Source organism: Vulpes lagopus, chromosome 1 (genome assembly GCF_018345385.1).
Source record: "Vulpes lagopus strain Blue_001 chromosome 1, ASM1834538v1, whole genome shotgun sequence".
Lineage (NCBI taxonomy): Eukaryota > Metazoa > Chordata > Mammalia > Carnivora > Canidae > Vulpes > Vulpes lagopus.
The window spans coordinates 24,699,338-24,719,210 of record NC_054824.1 but is presented as its reverse complement, the minus strand read 5'-3'; the positions used below and the strand labels follow the sequence as shown (position 1 = coordinate 24,719,210).

Genomic DNA, 19,873 nt, shown 5'->3' with positions numbered 1-19,873 from the left:
AGTCTAGATTCATGCTACAATTACTTTCAGACCCATAAAAGGGCTGGCATCAGTCTCAAGAAAAATCCATAAAACAACTCTAGCTGTTAATGTAATTAAGGAATAAAAAATATGGTCTACAAGCTGCAATGATCAACCTTCTGGCAAAGACTTGGCAACTCGAGCCACTTGGGAAGAAAAAAAAAGAACACAGTATTTAGTCCACATACGTGCCTGTCAAATCTAGAAGAGTCCTGAGTCAAAATCCAGCAGACGTTAGTTCTACTTTTTGCCCCTAATTCTGAATTGCTTTTTATAGTTATCCTTTATGTCATCAACTCTATTTTCCTTAAATAAGCCTACTTTGTAAATTTCATGAGCCAAGGGATTAAGGAATATCATTCCTTTCGTATTACACCATCACCACTTTCTACCAATCACTGAAAGTTCTGCTTTAGAATCATTCAACCATTACGTATAATAACTAAAGAAGGAGAAAAAGAACCAGGTTCACAACATATTTTTAGTATATTTAGTAACTGAGATACTCAGATAACTGCCATAAACTTATAAAATTATATCCTGTATATACTAATTAAAAGGAGAAAGCATTCAGAGAGTTTAACATTCAGCATCTTTATTTTGAAGGTACTAATAGCATAGGATTTTTTTAAGTTTTACATGAAGAAGGTTCACTCATGAGCATGTATTTCCTGAGGAAAGTTAAGAAATCAATGATAATTTGAAAAGCAAGGGCAAATAGCATAAATTATCCCTAAACAAATAAACATTATTTCATTTTTTAAGAAGGAATAAAAAGGACTAAAACATAGGAATATGATCAACATTATACCACGCATTTTCCCACAATATTAGACTTTACTATTAGATTTTACTATTTTACAGAAATATTTTAAAATATTTTAAATATTTTAAAATAAAATATTACTATTTTACAGAAATATTTTAATAATTCTATGCACCTGAACCAAGTATTTTAATTTACCAGAATATTGAGCCTCAGCACATTTTAACTATTTAAGCTTGATTATAAAAGAGAACTCCAACCATCTTGCAAATGCCTCTCCATTATATTTCTTCTTTCTTAATCTTTCCTACAATGCATTCATTTTTGTCACTTTATCTTCCCCTACTTCTGCAATAATTATTATTAGGTAAAAAATGGTAGGAATAAGTCCATTAGAAACAGTAAGCATGGTGTACTCCATACACAAATACTATTTACTAACTTTTTAACTTAATTTGCTATTTACTGTCATTACAAATTTCTTCTGACAAAAATATATTATTCAAAATTATGTAGTAATTTCAAAAAGTATCACTAAATCTAAACAGCAATGTCTTAAGTCTGGAACTATTTTCAAACATACTACAACTGAGATTCAAAGTCACTGACATTTACTTTCACTTTTTAACAAACTACCATTTCAGTGTGTGGGAATAAAGAAATATCAAAAGTGAAAAGAAGATAATGTATGCTTAAGATGAAAGATGTGCATTTCATTAACAGTCTGTCAGGCTTAACATGGAAATTCTATATGGCTGCCACAAAAAGGACAAAAGGAATCAGAGATCAGTTAGAGGGAAACAGAAAACTGTACAGAAGATGGGGGGTGCAAATTATAAAAGGTGTGTATGTAGAGAGAATGAGTGAGCAAGTATGTATGTAAGGTGTAACACAGATATTTTAGTAATGAGGAAAATGCATTAACAGTCTTATTCAAACAGATGATCCCAGATATCGATTCAAAGGAGCAAGCAACATAACTGTAAGTCATACTCTTCCAAATCAATAGTAGCATGTGCTCAAAAGATGAGCAAAGGTGTCAGGAATGTGAAGGCCAAGTACAGGACATGTACCACTGTTAAAAACCCAAACGGAACTATCAGAATTCACTACAAGGAGTCAGTCCATCACTTCAAGTCATAGTCATATCAATATGAATCGGGAAAGGGAAACTCTAACAAAAATAAAGTCTCAAACCAAAATAAGTTCATTGTGTTGAGATGGAGCTACAAAAATTAGTAACTCTTGGGACTGCCTCTGTTATCTTCAACTCATATAGAAATAAGAGGAAAATGAAAGTTTTCCAATCATTCATCAATTACTTATATCTATACTTCTCATGTCTTTCAAGCATACTGTTGACATCACCCAGAATCAAATATTCAGTCGTCTTTCCTCTCTGATGGTCGATCTATCCTCACTGCTTTGGAGCTCCTTCTCTTTGGTTCACCTTATGACTAACCACCTTCCCAAAGAGTTCCAATATAAACCCTGGAATCTCTTTTTCATAAATAACCTTCCCTAAAACCTCAACCTTTTTCATGAGTACCCCATTCCCTATGTCTTAATTAAGAGCTAACTCTCCACCAAGGACACCACTTCTCTCTTAAGTAAAAACTACTCATTCTCCCACTGCCCAAGTCCCATGGGGGTAGTATAAACCATTCTCCTATACTTTCACTTGCATTCCTGGCCTCTTTCAAAAGTTCCTCTTCCATTCAGACTAACTCCATCAGCTATATCACTCAACTGTGGTAAAGGAGACATCCACTGTGGTTGGTGGCAAAATAGCTCTCATTAAGAGCTGCCTCTCATCCATGAAGATAGAACCCTAACAACCATGTTATATGACATTACAAGATAACATCCCACTCCAGCCAAAGTTGATGGGAGCATAAGCAAATCATTAACTCAGTCTGAACCAATCAGATTCTCTCTTCTGGCCATTTGGAATTAGGATTCAGAGTCTCTTCATGTGGCTAAAATTACAACATGTAATCTCAGAAGGTACAGGATCGTTATAAGCTCCCAGATAAGCAAGGAATAACAAAGAGCCAGTTTTGAAAGACAAAACTAGTGAGATGAGACAAAAGGAGAGAAACAGAAATAGGAGAGAAAAGCAAAGATGAGAAAATAAGAACAAAGAGCAGAAACTAGGTTCTAAATAAATAGCTTTCTGGTCCAGGCTCCAGTCCCTTCCTGAGATCCAGCTATATTCCTGGGTTTGAGTCCTATCCCTGAACTTATAGTAATTTCCTCTTATTATTTAAGCTAGTTTGAGTTAATTTCTGTTAATGGATTATTTTAACATCAGTTTAGACAAAGCTAAAGAGGGATTAAGTAAACTGGAAGACAGGCCCATCTCCACATTGAAAAATGAAAAAAAAGGGGGGGTGGAAAATATAGAAAAGAAATAAGAGACATTAGAATTGGGGGAGGGGATAGTCTATTGGGTAAGTCCCAGAAGGAGAGAGAAAAAGAATGAATGGGAATCATTATTTGAAGAGATAATGGCTGAGAATTGTCTAAAACCAACAACAATAAATCCAACCACAGATTCAGGAATCACTATAAATAAAAAGCAGAATAAACACAAAGGAAACTCTAAGTAGAAACATCATAGTAAAATTGTTGAAAATCAAAAACAAAAAGAAACTAGCTTCAGAGAAGCAACTTCTTAATAGAAATGGATTATGGAATGATATCTTAAAAGTGCCAACCCAAAATTCTATACCCAGAACATTCTTCAAAATGATGGCAGGAAAAAGACACTTTTCCACAAATACTGAGAGAATGTGTTACAGTAGACCCACAATAAAGAAAATACTAAAGAAAACTCTTCAGTGAGAAGAGTAATTATCCAAATGGAACCACAAACGTACATGAAAGAAAGAACAGCACCAGAAAGGATAAATATGTGGGTTTTTCTGCTGAATATTCACTGTATAAAATGATGATGATGATGGTGATGGCTTACGTGTTTAGATACATGTAGAACTAAGATACACAAAAACAAAAAGGCAGAAAGAGGTAAATGCAACCAAATGTCCTAAGATTCTTGCATTGTTTAAAAAGTGGCAAAAGTAGTAATATATACCAGACTTTAAGTCAAAGATACATACTGAAATCTTGAATAACCACTAAAAGAATAGCAAAAGAATGTATAACTAACAAGCAATGGGTTGGGGTGATATAAAAACAATTAAGCATAAAGAAAGGAAGATAAAAAGGAATATACCATAATGGGGTGGGGGTGGGGCGGTGAGAGTAAGACTTTAAATTTTTTTTTTAATTTTTATTTATTTATGATAGTCACAGAGAGAGAGAGAGAGAGAGAGAGAGAGAGGGGCAGAGACACAGGCAGAGGGAGAAGCAGGCTCCATGCACCGGGAGCCCGACGTGGGATTCGATCCTGGGTCTCCAGGATCACGCCCTGGGCCAAAGGCAGGCGCTAAACCGCTGCGCCACCGAGGGATCCCAGACTTTAAATTTTAAATCTGATTACAACAGTAAAATAAATGTTCATGGACCAAATACTCCAACAAGGCAAAAACTATTCACTGGATTTAAAAAAAAAACCAACAACACAATACCTATAGACATGTACCTTAAATAAAAGATAAAGTTTGAAAGCAAAAGGATAGAAAAAAGATAATCCATACAAAAACTATCCAAAAGAATGCTTGGGCAATCAATCATACTAACATTAGAATTTTTTTTTTTTTTTTTTGCTAAAAGTATAGACACAGGTAAGATACAATAATCTTCTACACATATTCGTATAAACTAAATGATATCACCTCAAAATACATAAAGCAAAACTTGGCAGAACCAGAAAGAGAAACAGATAAATCCATAATCATAGTGGAGAATTTATTTTAGTGGGTGTAGGGACAAGAGAATCCCAAGAAGGCTCCACACCCCACACGAAGCCCCAACTGAGGGCTCTATCTCACACCCCTGAGATCATGACCTGAGCCAAAATCAAGAGTTGGATGTTTAACCAACCGAGCCACTGTGGTGCCTTCATAGTTGGAAATTTTCAAAACACTCCTCCTAGTAACTGACAAAACAAAATAGGAAAAAGTAGATTGGGGATTTTATTTTAAATGTCATTTATTTTCCCTAACGAAATATGCCCATCTTGGCGATGTTTCTCATAATTATGCTGAAGCTCATTTGCAACTAATTTCTACCATTAGAAATTAAATGGTACTTGATATTATAAAATAAACATCATTTTTAAGACCCTTTCTGCTGGGGGGGGAGGGGACTGCAAATTTTAGCACAAGTTTGCAAAATAATAATTCTTTGCTTTAAACTCTTTCACACAGGGATCCCTGGGTGGCGCAGCGGTTTGGCGCCTGCCTTTGGCCCAGGGCGCGATCCTGGAGACCCGGGATCGAATCCCACATCAGGCTCCCGGTGCATGGAGCCTGCTGCCTGCTTCTCCCTCCGCCTGTGTCTCTGCCTCTCTCTCTCTCTCTCTCTGTGACTATCATAAATAAATAAAAATTTAAAAAAATAAAAAATAAAAAAAATAAACTCTTTCACACAAAAATAAATAAATAAATAAATAAACTCACACACAAAAAAAATAAAATAAAAAATAAACTCTTTCACACATTCAAATACTATAATTCAAAAACACATTAGCATATGCTCATGGCTAATGCTAGCCTTAAAAATATAGTTAAATTTCCTTACAAAAATGATACTGTAAGAAGGTAGTCATTTATGCTATATTATGCTATTAGCCTTTTCTTAGAATGTAATTATTTTTCTAGGTATGTGATTCAGTAATCAATGAGTTAGACTAAGAGAATTAAGTTATTTTTTAAATTATTTCTATGCTTCAAAGCAATTAACACTTTTCAGTGGCCTCAAAGTCTTGAAGTTTGAAATGTGTATATACATATTAAAACAATGTTTTTCAAATAAGGGACTTTTTTAAAAATCCCAACTAACTGTATCATATGATTTACATAAAAAAAAAGGCATCTTCTTCCTTGCCTGTGAATTACTGCCTACTAATAAGGGAGTTGTATCTTTTACTGCTCAACTGATATCCCATATTCCTTAATTACTAACTTCATTAACATTTCATTATCTCCACACTTTGCCTAACTTTTCCCTTTGACCTATATACCATATACCTGTATACAGAAGTACAATCAGTACTTTTCTTCTCAGCATCTCTCCTGTCCCCCCCGAGAGGAGAATTCCTAATGGTTTTTGTTAGGCCTTTTAATGGGAGTTGTCCATAGAAGTAAGAAGATTAGTGGGAGTTGTCCATAGAAGAGTCTTCTCAGTTCAACTTTATAGAAAATATGAAAATACCAACCATGGAAAGGAGTAGAATTTATATGTAAAGTTATTTTAACTATATGATAATTTTGTAAAGCATCAGTAAAAAATTTCACTATGTAGCTGGAATCTCCCAATACTTTACAAGAAAAAAATAGTAAATTCTCAGTCTAATATGTAAGAGTTGTTTGGTTTACCTACGAATCAAAAACAAAATGAACTTACTCAACAAACTTTTCCCATAGAAAATGCAGACTCATGGCTATCAAGAATCTTTAGAAACAGCCAGAATGAAGTAACTTTACAAATCTAGCTAAACACAGAAATCACAATAAGCTTGCAGAAGAGAAAAGTAAAGACTATAATATTTTTAAACATTACCAGTTTTAACCGTTCTTTTCTCCTTTTGCCGAAGGAGGCACTTGACCCAGGTTCTGATTCCTTTTTTCCATCCTCATCCTCATCTTCTTCGTCATCATCCTCAAAACACCAATCTGGCAATAGTGGTGGGGGTGGTGCTTCCTCTATATCACCATAGCGACGAAAAAGTTCTTTCAAATAATCACCCTTATAAATTCCTGGTGGTCTGGCTTGAGCAAAAGTAGCAACTGCTGCTTCAATACTATGGAAAACAAACACCATGGAATTTCCTCACCACTCTTCATTTATGTAGATTTATCAAAACTCACTCATTCTATTTCAGGTACCAAATGAAGTATAATATAGGTTTATGAAATGGATAAATCATATTCCCCACACCGAAGGCATTCAATCATTGAAGGACAAATTTCTTCTGAAACAGCTTAAATATAAGATACACTGATAATCCCTAAACTCTAAAGGTAAGCTGCAATGAGCATATAGAAGAGACCCGGGTAAAGTCTGTGAAAATTCTAAATAAAGCCTTGAAGATTGAGGTCTGACTCTAAAAGAAATCAAAGAAATGTGAGTAGCAATATGAATAAAAGTAAAAGCATGTTAGCTTTTAAGAACTTTCAATAGACCCAGGTAAAAGAGCAAAGGTCCTCAGAGAGAGGCAAAACCACAAACTAACACAGTAGTCTGGGGTTACTGTTGAAAGCATCTCAAAGGCCAGAAAGACAGACCTGGAAAAGCATGCAGTAGAGAACCAGAGGATGTGTGAAGAGAAATACACAATCATATGTGTACTTCAGCTGATTATATCCACAGAAGGACCCTCTGTATTTATATACAAAAATAATGACCCTCAATCAGTAAACAAGAAAATTCAGGTAGGGATCCCTGGGTGGCGCAGCGGTTTAGCGCCTGCCTTTGGCCCAGGGCGCAATCCTGGAGACCGGGGATCGAATCCCACGTCGGGCTCCCGGTGCATGGAGCCTGCTTCTACCTCTGCCTATGTCTCTGCCTCTCTCTCTCACTGTGTGCCTATCATAAATAAATAAAAATTTTTTTAAAAAAATCTTTAAAAAAAAAAAAAGAAAATTCAGGTAGTAATATCCCATTCACTCAGGAATTTCAGGCAATTTCAGGTTCTCTCAGGATCTAAACAGACACCTCAATAAAGACATGTTTGATTGGTTCAAATTCAGTAACTGTCCCAAAATACCTCCTTTCATATACCATTATAAGTTTTCCTAATATTCAACAGCTATTTAAAAAGGTATTATTAAAAATGAAAAGAACAAGGGGTGTCTGGCTGGTTCAGTCAGTGGAGCACGCAACTCAACCTCAGGGTCGTAAGTTTAAGCCCCATTTTGGGCATTTGCTAGCTTACTTACAAAAAGAAAAGAAAGAACAATAACAACAACAGTAACTTCCAAAGGTGAATACAAAAAAAATATTGAGAAAAGTTGCATCTGATTATTCTGGAATATGTAAAAAAAAATCTGGAAAAGAAAAGACATAGTATAAAAATCCATAAACATTCAACTACAATGCCACTTAGAACAACATACCAGGTAATAAATGGTATTTTAAAGATTAATCAAGTCTAAAATGAAAACCATTTTAAATTTTATTAATCATGACTTTATCAAAAATTTGGTAATATAAAATGCTAAAACTAAAAGAATCAATAAAATATATCATCAATTACTAGTCTTCTTCCATTATAACAAGAAACAAATACCTCCAATCCATCTTCTCCACCAAAAAGGCACATATGAGGAAACCAGTGCGATTGAAACCATGGGTACAATGAACACCTAGAAAACAAAGCAGCTTTGGTTTAAAATTAACACATTACTTCAGAAGCCACATTTTACTTTAAAATTCCAACCTGCAATCAAAACATTTTAATGATTTGATAAAATAACTACATTTTTAAAACTTTGACCCTTTCTTATAACTATTAGTAATTTCTCAGTTTAAGTTGCTTAGCATCTAATTTATCTCACTAGCTAAAAGTTTAGTATATATTGGTTACAAATCATTTTAGACTCTAAGGTCGAAAAATTTCTCTTAAAGCTAACGGATTCCAAGCACTTTAGATAAGATAGTATTTTTATCAAACATACAACTTTAAAAGGTGGACACACACATACAACACTTCACTGGATCTAGAAAATAACTGATGGATATACAGCACAATAAAAATAAAACTACTTTGAAGTTCTTTTAGAAACCAACTGACAGTATCTTTACACCAATTCATAATATTTAAAATAAACTTTCAGAGGATGCCTGGATTGGCGCAGTTGGCTAAGCATTCAACTCTTGGTTTCGGCTCTGGTCATGATCTCATGGTTGGGAGATCAAGCCCCACATTCAGCTCTGCACTCTGTGTGGAGGTTGCTTAAGACTTTCTCTCCCGCTCCATTGGCTCTTCCCTGCCTCTCTCTCTCAAATAAATAATCTTTAAAAAATAAAATAAACTTTCCAGAGAAAAACTTGAGAAAAAGAAATTTTTCTTAAATCTTGTTTCAGTATGTGTTCAAGATTATGTGGGTCTACCTCCACATTCAGAAAAGCTGCAAATGAGCTTCATAAATTAAAAAATGACTGCATTTTTAAATCATTTTAACTACTTTGAAAAAGTAAAAGTTTGGTTGACATTACTAACATGACATTACTTAACTCACTGTCTTGCAAACCTCAAAAATGAAGCTTTTCTTGTTATGTTTAATGGAAAGATAATCTGCCATAAGATTATACCTTAATTAACTACTCTTTTCTTTGCAATATAAAGCATCCTAATAGAGGACAACTAAAATCAAATATATAACTAAATTAAAAGTTAAGAATTACAAAACTTCTAGAAGAGAATATGGGAGAAAATCTTTGCAATTTAATGTAAGACTTCTTGGATAAAACAAAATAAAAGGAAATATTGATAAATTGGGCTACTTCACAATAGTAAATGCTCTTTGAAAGATGTCTTTAAGAAAATGAAACACTAGGGGGTGTCTGGGTAGCTAGTCCATTAAGTGTCCTAAATCTCAATTTCAGCTAAGGCCATGATCTCAAGGTTGTAAGACTGAGCCCCATGTCAGATTCCACGCTGGGCATAGAGCCTGCTTAAAGCTTTCTCTAAAAAGAAAAAAAAAAAAAAAAGAGAGAAAAAAATAAAAACACTAGCCACAGAATATATTCTCATTACATATATCTAATATAGAACTTGTATCCAGAATATATAAAGAACTCTTACTACTAAATAATAAGACAAACACTCTAATAATTTTTAAACGGGCAAAGGATTTTAAAAGATACTTTATAAAAGAATATGTGTAAATGGTTAACAAGTACCTGAAAAGGCAGTCTACATCATTATCATGAAAATGCAAACTAAAACCACAATGCAATTCCACTACACACTAATTAAAATAGCTAAAATAAAAAAGACTGACCATATCAAATGTGAGTATGCAGAGTTATTGAAACCCTCATACATTGCTGGCAGAAATATAAAACAACACAATCCCTTTGGAAAACAGTTTGGCAATTTCTTAAAAAGTTAAACATGTATCTGCATCAAATGACCCAGACATTCTAATCCTAGTTATTTACCCAAGAAAAACAAAAATGTGTGCGAAGACATACAAAGATGAATGTCCACAGCAACTTTACTTATAATGGCCAAAAATAGCAAACATCCCAAATGTCAATCATCAGGTGAAGGGATAAACATGTGGTATACCCATTCAATACCTTCCACTCAGCTATAAAAATGAATTGTTAATAAATGCAATGAGGATATATAATATTTATATATATAAATTTCATTTACACATAATCTATAATATGCAAAAATTTGCGTGGAACCATGAAAGACCCTCAACAGCCAAAGCAGTATTGAGGAAAAATAACAAAACTAGAGGTATGATACTTCCTTATTTCAAACTATTCTATAAGAATGTAATTATTAAAAACAGTATGGTACTGGCATAAAGATGGACATATAGGCCAAAAGAACAGAATAGGGAACCCAGAATTAAACTCCTGCATATATGGTCAACTAATATTCAATAAGGGAACCCAGAACACCCAATGGAGAATGAAAACAGTATTCACGCAGAACGATAAAACTAGATGCCAAAAAAAAAAAAAAAAAAAAAAACTGGACACCTATCTGACACCATTCACAAAAACTAACTCAAAAGAGATCAAAGATTTAAATCTGATTCAATGCCATAAAACTCCAGAAAAAAAATGTAGGGAAGAAACTACTCCACACTGGTCTTGCCAAGAATTTTTTGGATAGGACACCAAAAGCACAAACCACCAAAGCAAGTATAACAAATGAAACTATATCAAACTTGAAAGCTTCTGCCCAGGGACACCTTGGTGGCTCAGTCAGTTAAGCATTTGCCTTTGGCTCAGGTCATGGATGCCAGGGTCCCAGGATCAAGCCCTGCATCAGGCTCTCTGCTCAGCAGGGAGCCTGCTACTCCCTCTCCCCACTGCTGGTGCTCTCTCTATTTCTCTCTACATATCTCTTTCTGTCTCAAATAAATAGATAAAATTTTTTAAGTTTAAAAAAAAAAAAAAAGCAGGCAGCCAGGGTGGCTCAGCGGTTTAGCGCTGCCTTCAGCCCAGGATCAGGTGTGATCCTGAAGACCCAGGATCGAGTCCCACGTCAGGCTCCCTGCATGGAGCCTGCTTCTCCCTCTCCCTCTCTGCGTCTCATGAATAAATAAATAAAATCTTAAAAAAGAAAAAAGAAAAAACACAAAAAAGGCCTTTGCTACATAAAAAAATTTTTTTGAAAAAAAAAATTTTTTTGAAATTTTGAAAACCAGTACCTTAAAGTTACCATCAACTAAACTAAATCACCTATTTCTATATTCACAGAAATAATCATTAATATTTAGAATAAAAACTTTAGTCAATGAGCAATACCCAATTAACAAGAATACAAAGGAATTGCAGACAAAGCAATCTGTGCAAATAAAAATATGAATCAAAACACCACATATGGCAAACTATAAATGAATTAGAATGGCTGCAGTGTGCAATATATAATAAGAAAGCAATACTAAATGCAGTTGGAGGCAATGAAAAGAACAATATCCTGAATTGTTTAGTACTGTATCCAACACTAAAGACAGTATAAGGGCAATGGAGAGATATTAAAAATTTTTAAGCATGGCAATTAAATTATCATGTTTTAAAAAAAACACTCTGGGGGACCTGGCTGCCTCAGTCGGAAGCACATGTGACTCTTGATTTCAGTGTTGTGGGTTCGAACCCCATGCTGGGTGTAAAGATTAAATATAAACAAATAAAGGCTTAATAAACAAATAAATAAATAAATAACCCACTCCAGTGGTAGCTCAACAGAAGACAGAGAGGGAGCAATAATAAAGGTAAGAAAAACAATAAGGAAGCCATCCCAGTAATTTACGTGTGAGATAAGGGTTTGAGGGACAAGGCTCATGGTGATAAGGTTAATGAGGGGAGGCACACTGAAGAGATATTTAAGACAGAATCTCCAATCTGGGGTGTGAATGACTGTCAACAGAAAGAAAAGATATAAAAGGAGTCTCTGGTTCTCTGATGTTGGTAGGCAGTAGCACCATTTATTAGCTTGGGAAGCACAGGAGTTTACATCAGTCTTATAGGCAAGGTAATGAGTACAGCTGGTGACGAGGAGTTAGGGTTCTTTTGGGACTTAAAAGTATTGGAAAAAATAGCAAAGAGCTTCACAGGTGTGGCTGGAACTGAAGATTAAAGAATCATCAACACATAGTCAACTATGGAAGAGGTCTGTGGTATAAGGTCACTAAGGATGGGTATGTAAAATAAGAGAAGAAAACTAATAATAAAATCTGAGGAAAATCAACCTTTCAAGAATAAGTGGCAAAACTATAAAAAAAGACTAAAAATAAACTACCATGGGCTCAAGAAAACAAAGAGAACATGGAGTCATCTACAACAAAAAAAGAAAGTTTCAAGACATGACTGTTCAGCTGTTTAAATGTCACATAATAATTAGAAGTGAAAGTCACTATTTGTTTAAGAGTGCATGAGGAGGACTCCAGATTGCAATGCAGTGAATGGGAATAAGTGAATTCAAGTATCAATCTTTCAAAAAATCAGCTGGGAAGAGGAAGGGGAAATATAAAACAAGAAGAAAGGTGTGTTTTTTTTTTTTTTTTTTGGCGGGGGGGGGGGAATATCATTTAATATGAGAGACTTAAATATGTTTACAGGCTGAAAAGAACCTGGTTAATCACAGAGGTTGACAATAACGGATAACAAGGACACAACTGAAATGAAGTTTCTAAAGAGTAGATAAAAAATAGAGATCAACTTTGAATAGGAAACGATGTCCCTTAGAAATAAATGACTATAATCATGAAACTATAAATTCTATTATCTCCATTGCTTTTTAAGAAAAGGGGCCTCAAAAGTTACAAAAGTTACACCTTTTGTCCAACATGAATCCTAACCTAACATATAACTTTTCCTTCTACTACTTTGTATTTCAGACCAATTTAAGCAACAAATATTCTAACAGTAAACATGGTTCTCACCTAAACCACTACTGTTTTTGCATCTAATTTTTACTCCAGCAAGATATTTTTACAAATAGAAAATGTAAGAATAACTGCCAACTAAGTGATTAAGTCATGTGATGAAATATAACTTAAGAAAGTTACACAGCTCTTTTAACATTCCTTATTACGCAAATATGTAAAGTTTTAGTCTTATTATACTTCAAAACATTAATAGATGACTAGAGTTTTAAAGTAAGATAATAAAATAATAAAAACCTCATTGAAACAAATTTCTGCAGAAAACTATGGAATATCATATATTTGATGTTAAAAAAATTCACTGATTACTAGTATGATATGGCTTCAATGTTTAAAAAAAAAATGGTCAGTTTTCCTCAGTTGATTATGAGAATGGGTCCACCTAGTGGCAAGAAAGCAGAGTTTACATCTAAAGATTAGCTCACTATTAACTATTTCAAGTCAACTCCTTATTAAAATTTGTCTTTGTTTTTGATGTAAGCTAATACAATGAAATAAGTTTATATGGCATGTCAAAAAATGTTAACACTAATATACATATTAAGGGAAAACTGTTATTTAAAAATCAAATGAAGAGAAGAAACAGGTGCACCTGGCTGGCTCAGTACAGAGCATGTGACTCTGGATCTTGGGACTGTAAATTTGAGCCCCACAATCGTTATAGAAATTACCTAAAAATCTTTCAAAAAATAAAAAAGAGAAAGAGAGAGAGAAACTATGTCTCCAGCAAAAGGACAGAAGGATGAGCTACAACAATAGGAATACGTATCCTGGAAATATAAATTACGAAGAGGTGACTTAGAAAAGGTTAATGGCAAACTATGTTTTTAAATAAAGCCTTATTTCAATATACGTAATTTCCTTTTTATCTCACTAGTCAGATAAATTAATTTTTAGGATCTCAGACTAAATCAGTACTTCCCAGAGGACACCTGGCAATGTTAGGGGACATTTTTAATTGTCACAACTGGTGGGATGCCACTAGCATCCAGTGGGTAGAGGCCACTAATGCTGTTAAACATACTACAAAGCACAGGAGAGCCCTCCAAAATAAATTATCCAACCCAAAATGGCAATAGTGCTGAGGCTGAAATGCTCTGGTCTAAAAGAGCAAAAAAAATAAGAACAGAAAAAGGAAACTAACAATTATTAAGAACTTATTCTATACCAAGTTATCTTAAATATTTTTTAAACCAAAAAAAAAGCTTTTTACCAAAATAAATATATGCTACTCATGAAAATACATATTCACGAATCTGTTACAGTATTGATAACTAGAAATACCTAAATACCTAAATACCTAAATACCTAAAACTAGAAATACCTAAATACCTAAATAACTAGAAATACCTAAATGAAAAGGTACTGGTTACATATCTATTATACAATTTACTATTTACCAAGAAATCAGCTACTTCTCTTTTAACAGATTTTTTTTTTTTATTTCTCCAGTCCCCAAAATTCTTATTCTGAAGACAGATATTTCTGTACATGCAAACAACAAATGCACTACATCCTCCATGAAGAGGTATAAAAAAAATTAAGGTTTCTGGTAAATCATTTGGGGCCAAAACCTGACTTTATGTGATATTTATTTATAGTCTATTTTTCCTAGTGTAAATGAATATTCAGGGCAGTTCCAGTGGCCCAGCAGTTTTATCACCGCCTTCGGTCCAGGACGTGATCCTGGAGACCTGGGATTGAGTCCCACATCAGGCTCCCTGCATGGAGCCTGCTTCTCCCTCTGCCTGCCTCTTTCTCTCTCTCTGTCATAGAGAAATAAATTAAAAATCTTTTAAAAAATGAATATTCATGTTTAACTGCAGAAATGTTAATGTGTTTAATTATGGAATGATCTCCAACACCAAGATTATATCTAAATACTATTTTCTAAATAGGAACCACTAAAATGAACCAAACTCTTCAGAGAAATAACAGATGCTGTCTGGAAAACATCATGTGCCAGAGAACAAGGAAACCATCAGACTAACGGGTAATATCAAAAGAATATAGAAACCAACTGAAGAGGCTCCCATTACCCTAGGTTGGAGCAGTTTGGACGTTAAGAATAAATGTTGACAGCAACTGATTTAAATACATCAACTATATAAAAATAATTCCAACAATACAACTGGACAATTTATAAGGACAGCTTATTTTCCTAAATCTAGGAGTGTTAATCTTTCTGAAATCATGACATCTTCTTCTGAATGTTAAATCTTTTTGTCCTCCTTGAATTCTTCAAGTGTATTTTTAGCATCTACCACTGCAATGATTTCTTTCAAGTAAGAAAACAGTTGTCACTCAAAGACCATAGTGCTGTGTATCTTCTGGATGTACACCTAAATATAGGTGTATATATGTGCACTTGTTACATACAGTCTTGTGAACGTACCATAATACTGTATAGCATATACTGCATGTTATTGTTCTTCCGTTAAATAGTTGCATACTCCATAAACGACCTGCTTTTATATCAAATTCTGTTTTTATTACAAATGAAGCTGTGATGAAATTCCTTTCACATAAATCTTCATGTCCATCTCTACTTCCTTAAAATGAATTCTTAGATGTAGTCTTGATAAGTCAAAGTAAATGCTTTCAAAGATCTTGAAAAATATCACCAAATGTCCCTCCAGAGAAGCAGTACCAAGTAACACCCTAACAATATATAGGTGCACTCAATGTATCCAATCCTTGACATAATTTTTTAAATCCTTACAATTTGATGGGGGAAGGTAACAACTATATTTTAGTTGTATCTTTTGTTAACAAATGAAAAAAAATTTTTCATGTTTCTTGGCTATTTGTATTTTATTTTATATAAGTTGCATTTTCATTGTTTTCTGTATTTTGCCATGGGAATATAAAATCTCTTTGCATATATACACATATTATTTTTTTAAGATTTTATTTACTTATTTGAGAGAGAAAGCATGCAAACAGGAAAAGGAGAGAGGGACAAGCAGACTCCTTACTGAGTGCTGAGCTGGATCTCACAACCCCAAGATCATAACCTGAGCCTCAGATACCAACCAACTAAGCCACCCAGGTGTCCCTCTTTGTATATTTTTTTTTTATCTGTCATATGCTTCAAATATTTTTCCAAACTTGTCAAATAATACTTGTCCTCTGTTTCAGTTATGTTTTATAGTTCAGAAATTACTTTTCATTTTCATGAGTTAATGTAGAAATCAGGATAGCAACAACATAGAGTCAGTGGCTCAGTGGTTGAGCGTCTGCCTTTGGCTCAGGGCATAATCCTGGGGCCCTGGGATCGAGTCCTGCATCAGGCTCCCCACAGGGAGCCTCCTTCTCCCTCCATCTATGTCTCTGCTTCTCTGCGTGTCTCTCATGAATAAATACATAAAATCTTAAAAAAAAAAATACCTATTAGATGCATGACCAAAGGCAAACTACTTAATTTCTCTGAAACTTAATTTTCTTAACTGTAAAATGGGGATAACACCACATACTACATAGTTGTCATGAGGATTATATTCATTTCTTCATTCATTCACTTATAGTTTCCCATTATGTCTGCCAAGCAAAGAATAAGCACTCATTGATTACAGTAGGTACTATTACAGTAATGGAGAACACATTTTCATTTTTGACAGGAACACTCAAATTTAAGTGTGCATAAAAAAGTCACCAAAGATCCTTGTTTTTAAAAAACAAAAACACAAAAACTGAATTCCTAGGCTTTAACCCCAGAGTTTTTGATTATGTAGATTCAGGATGAGACCCTAAAACAAATATTTCTAATAAGCATCCTCAGGTGATTCTCATGCAAGCAGTCCAGGGACACTGCTGTGGATTCTGCCTTTGGTGATATATCGAAATATACTACCTTATCCCAGAATTAAATAAATACTGACGTATATTTTCTCCTATGTGATTATGGGTCCTTTTAAAAATATTTAATCCATCTAAAATACATGTTATTATATAGTGGACTAATTGTTTCACACCATTTATTGAATAATCACACCTTCCCCCTACAATTTGGAAAACATATCCTCTACCACCAGGAAACTACTATAGTGTCCATTACTTTACCCTCTGCTTTACAAACTGGTAAGGACAATCCCCTCATTATTTTTGTTTTTCAAATTTTTCTTGCTCATAATATTGCCTCTTTCATTTGCCAAACAATGTTGTTCTGTGCTCAATAGATGTTGACTTATGTTGAAACAGTAAATTTTACAAATAAAAGAAATTAACTTCATAATAATTGTTCCAAAGTCTCATTGGGATTTTGCTTAGAATTACACTAAAAATTGAAATTAACTTGGAAACAAATATCTCTCTCTTTCTTGAAGTCTTTTAAACATCCAAGTATATTTTCTTCATAAAGACCTCCTACACTTAATAACTTTATTCCTTGATATCATGTACTTCTGTTACAGAAAAGAGAAGTGGTTTAGAGTATGAACTTAAAACTAAGATTGCTTAGGATATGACCTAAGCTCTAACCATTACTAGTTGTGTGGATGACCTTGAATAATTCACTTAATCTTCCCAATCTTCAATTTCTCATCATAAAATGGGGGTGACAATAAATTCCATGTAAAAAGACTGTTGTAAGAAGAAAATGAGACAATGAATGTAAAACAGTTTACAGAGTGACTAGCACAGAAGAAATGCTCCATAAATGTTAATCAGTATTATTAATAAGATTAGTAAGACCATCCTCTAATTTTATTTTCTATTTACTGTTTATTTGCAAGAAAGTCGATATTTTCTTATCTATCTGTGTTCAAATATATCCCCTGTACTTTCTTACTATTTCTAATAGTTTTTCACTTAATTCTCTGTATAGGGAAAATATTAGCTACTTAAAACTTTAAAAAGAAGAAATTGCGGGGATCCCTGGGTGGCTCAGTGGTTTAGCACCTGCCTTCGGCCCAGGACATGATCCTGGAGTCCCAGGATCGGGTCCCGCATCGGGCTCCCTGCATGGAGCCTGATTCTCCCCTCTGCCTATGTCTCTGCCTCTCTCTCTCTCTTTCTTTCTCTGTGTCTCTCATGAATACATTTTTTTAAAATCTTTAAAAAAGAAGAAGAAATTGCAAAAGAAAATATATTGACAACAAAAGTTTTAAAATATTACTTTAAAAATTAAAAGGCAAATCAAATGTAAAAACTTTCCAAAAGTACATATAAGAAGTTAACTTGGGGATCCCTGGGTGGCTCAGCGGTTTAGCACCTGCCTTCGGCCCAGGGAGTGATCCTGGGGTCCCAAGATCGAGTCCCACGTCAGGCTCCCTGCATGGAGCCTGCCTCTCCCTCTGCCTGTGTCTCTGCCTCTCTCCCTCTCTCTCTCTGTGTCTCTCATGAATGAATAAATATTTAAAAAAAAAAAAAAAAGAAGTTAACTTATGGCATCTAACTATCACGAGAAAAAAATTATACAATAAGCTACAAAAAAACAAATAGTTGGTTATATAAAAAACATTTAAATTAGATCCTCAATTCAAATCATATGTCAATATAAATATCTGAAAGAACAAAGAAAATCAAAGCTAAAAATCAAACCTTAAATATTCTAGAAGACCATTAGTAGCACTGTTTATAATAGAAAAAAAACTGAAAATAAGCCAAATGTCATTTTAAGTAACTGTCCGTTTTAATTTACCTATTTAATACATTTAGTGTTCATTATCTGCCTTCCTCCCACATCCCCTCCCCCTGCTCCCAGTCCATGCTAAAATATAAGCTCCAACAGAGCAGACACTTTTTTATTTTCTCCACTGATATGTTCCAAGAGCCAGTACCTTGCAAAGAGTAGCAATCAATAAATATCTGCTGAACTAGTTGTCCATCAACAAGAAAATGGATAAACTATATGATATTCATGATAGAATACTATACAGCAGCCAAAAATGAACCACAGTTACACACATCATCATGAATCACTCTTAGAAATACAATACTGAGTGAAAAAAAGAGTTTCACTCAGGGACACCTGGGTGGCTCAGTGGTTGAGTGTCTGCCTTTGGCTCAGGTCATAATCCCAGGGTCCTGGGATCAAGTGCCGCATCAGGCTCCCCAAAGGGAGCCTGCTTCTCCCTCTGCCTTTGCCTCTGCCTCTCTCTCTCTATGCCTCTCATGAACAAATAAATAAAAAAAAAAAATTTTAATATATTTTCAGGACACCTGGGTGGCTCAGCGGTTTGGCGCCTGCCTTCGGCGGAAGGTGTAATTCTGGAGACACGGGATTGAGTCCCACGTCAGGCTCCCTGCTTGGAGCCTGCTTCTCTCTCTCTGCCTGTCTCTCTGCCTCTCTCCCTGTATCTCTCATGAATAAAATAAAATTTAAAAAAAAATTTTTTTCATAGTATACACAGTATAAAATGCAAAATTATAAAAAATAAATATGCAGTGTTTAAGGTAAAGTTTCCCAGTAGTATACCTGAAGAGGGGCAATTAGGGCTTTATCTCAAAAACTGTAAAAATTACAAAAATGTATTTCATAGTTCACAAAAGTTAGTCTATTACTCTAACTACTTTAATCACTTTTCTTAGTGATTACTTAAAAAAGAAAAAAAAAATTTCTGTATCACCTCACTTGCAAAAAAGAAAATGGAAACCCAATCACAAAATAAAATATTTAAAGAGTGGTAAAGTAAGACATACCTATAAGTTCTGGAGGGTTTCTTTCATTAAACCGCTCACACAGACGAATAAATGTCTCAGTATTCTCAGTTGTAGGGCACTCACCATGTCTAGTAATACGGAAACATTTTTTTTTTTGAAAAAGAAGAAATTGCAAATTTCAGCAAAAGGTTTCAATATTAAATAAAGAATCTTAATA

At 34.2% G+C, this 19,873-nt stretch overlaps 1 protein-coding gene across 1 annotated transcript in view; it reads right to left on the bottom strand.

Moving 5' to 3' along the window:
* The window catches only part of RNGTT (RNA guanylyltransferase and 5'-phosphatase), a 325,545-nt gene that overhangs the window by 292,497 nt on the left and 13,175 nt on the right, over positions 1 to 19,873 (bottom strand). Inside the window, exons 4-6 of the mRNA XM_041771798.1 lie at positions 19,696 to 19,784; positions 8,205 to 8,280; positions 6,476 to 6,716 (exon numbers count right to left, since the gene is read on the bottom strand). Coding sequence (XP_041627732.1) covers positions 6,476 to 6,716; positions 8,205 to 8,280; positions 19,696 to 19,784 — 406 coding nt within the window. The remainder of the gene's footprint in view (positions 1 to 6,475; positions 6,717 to 8,204; positions 8,281 to 19,695; positions 19,785 to 19,873) is intronic.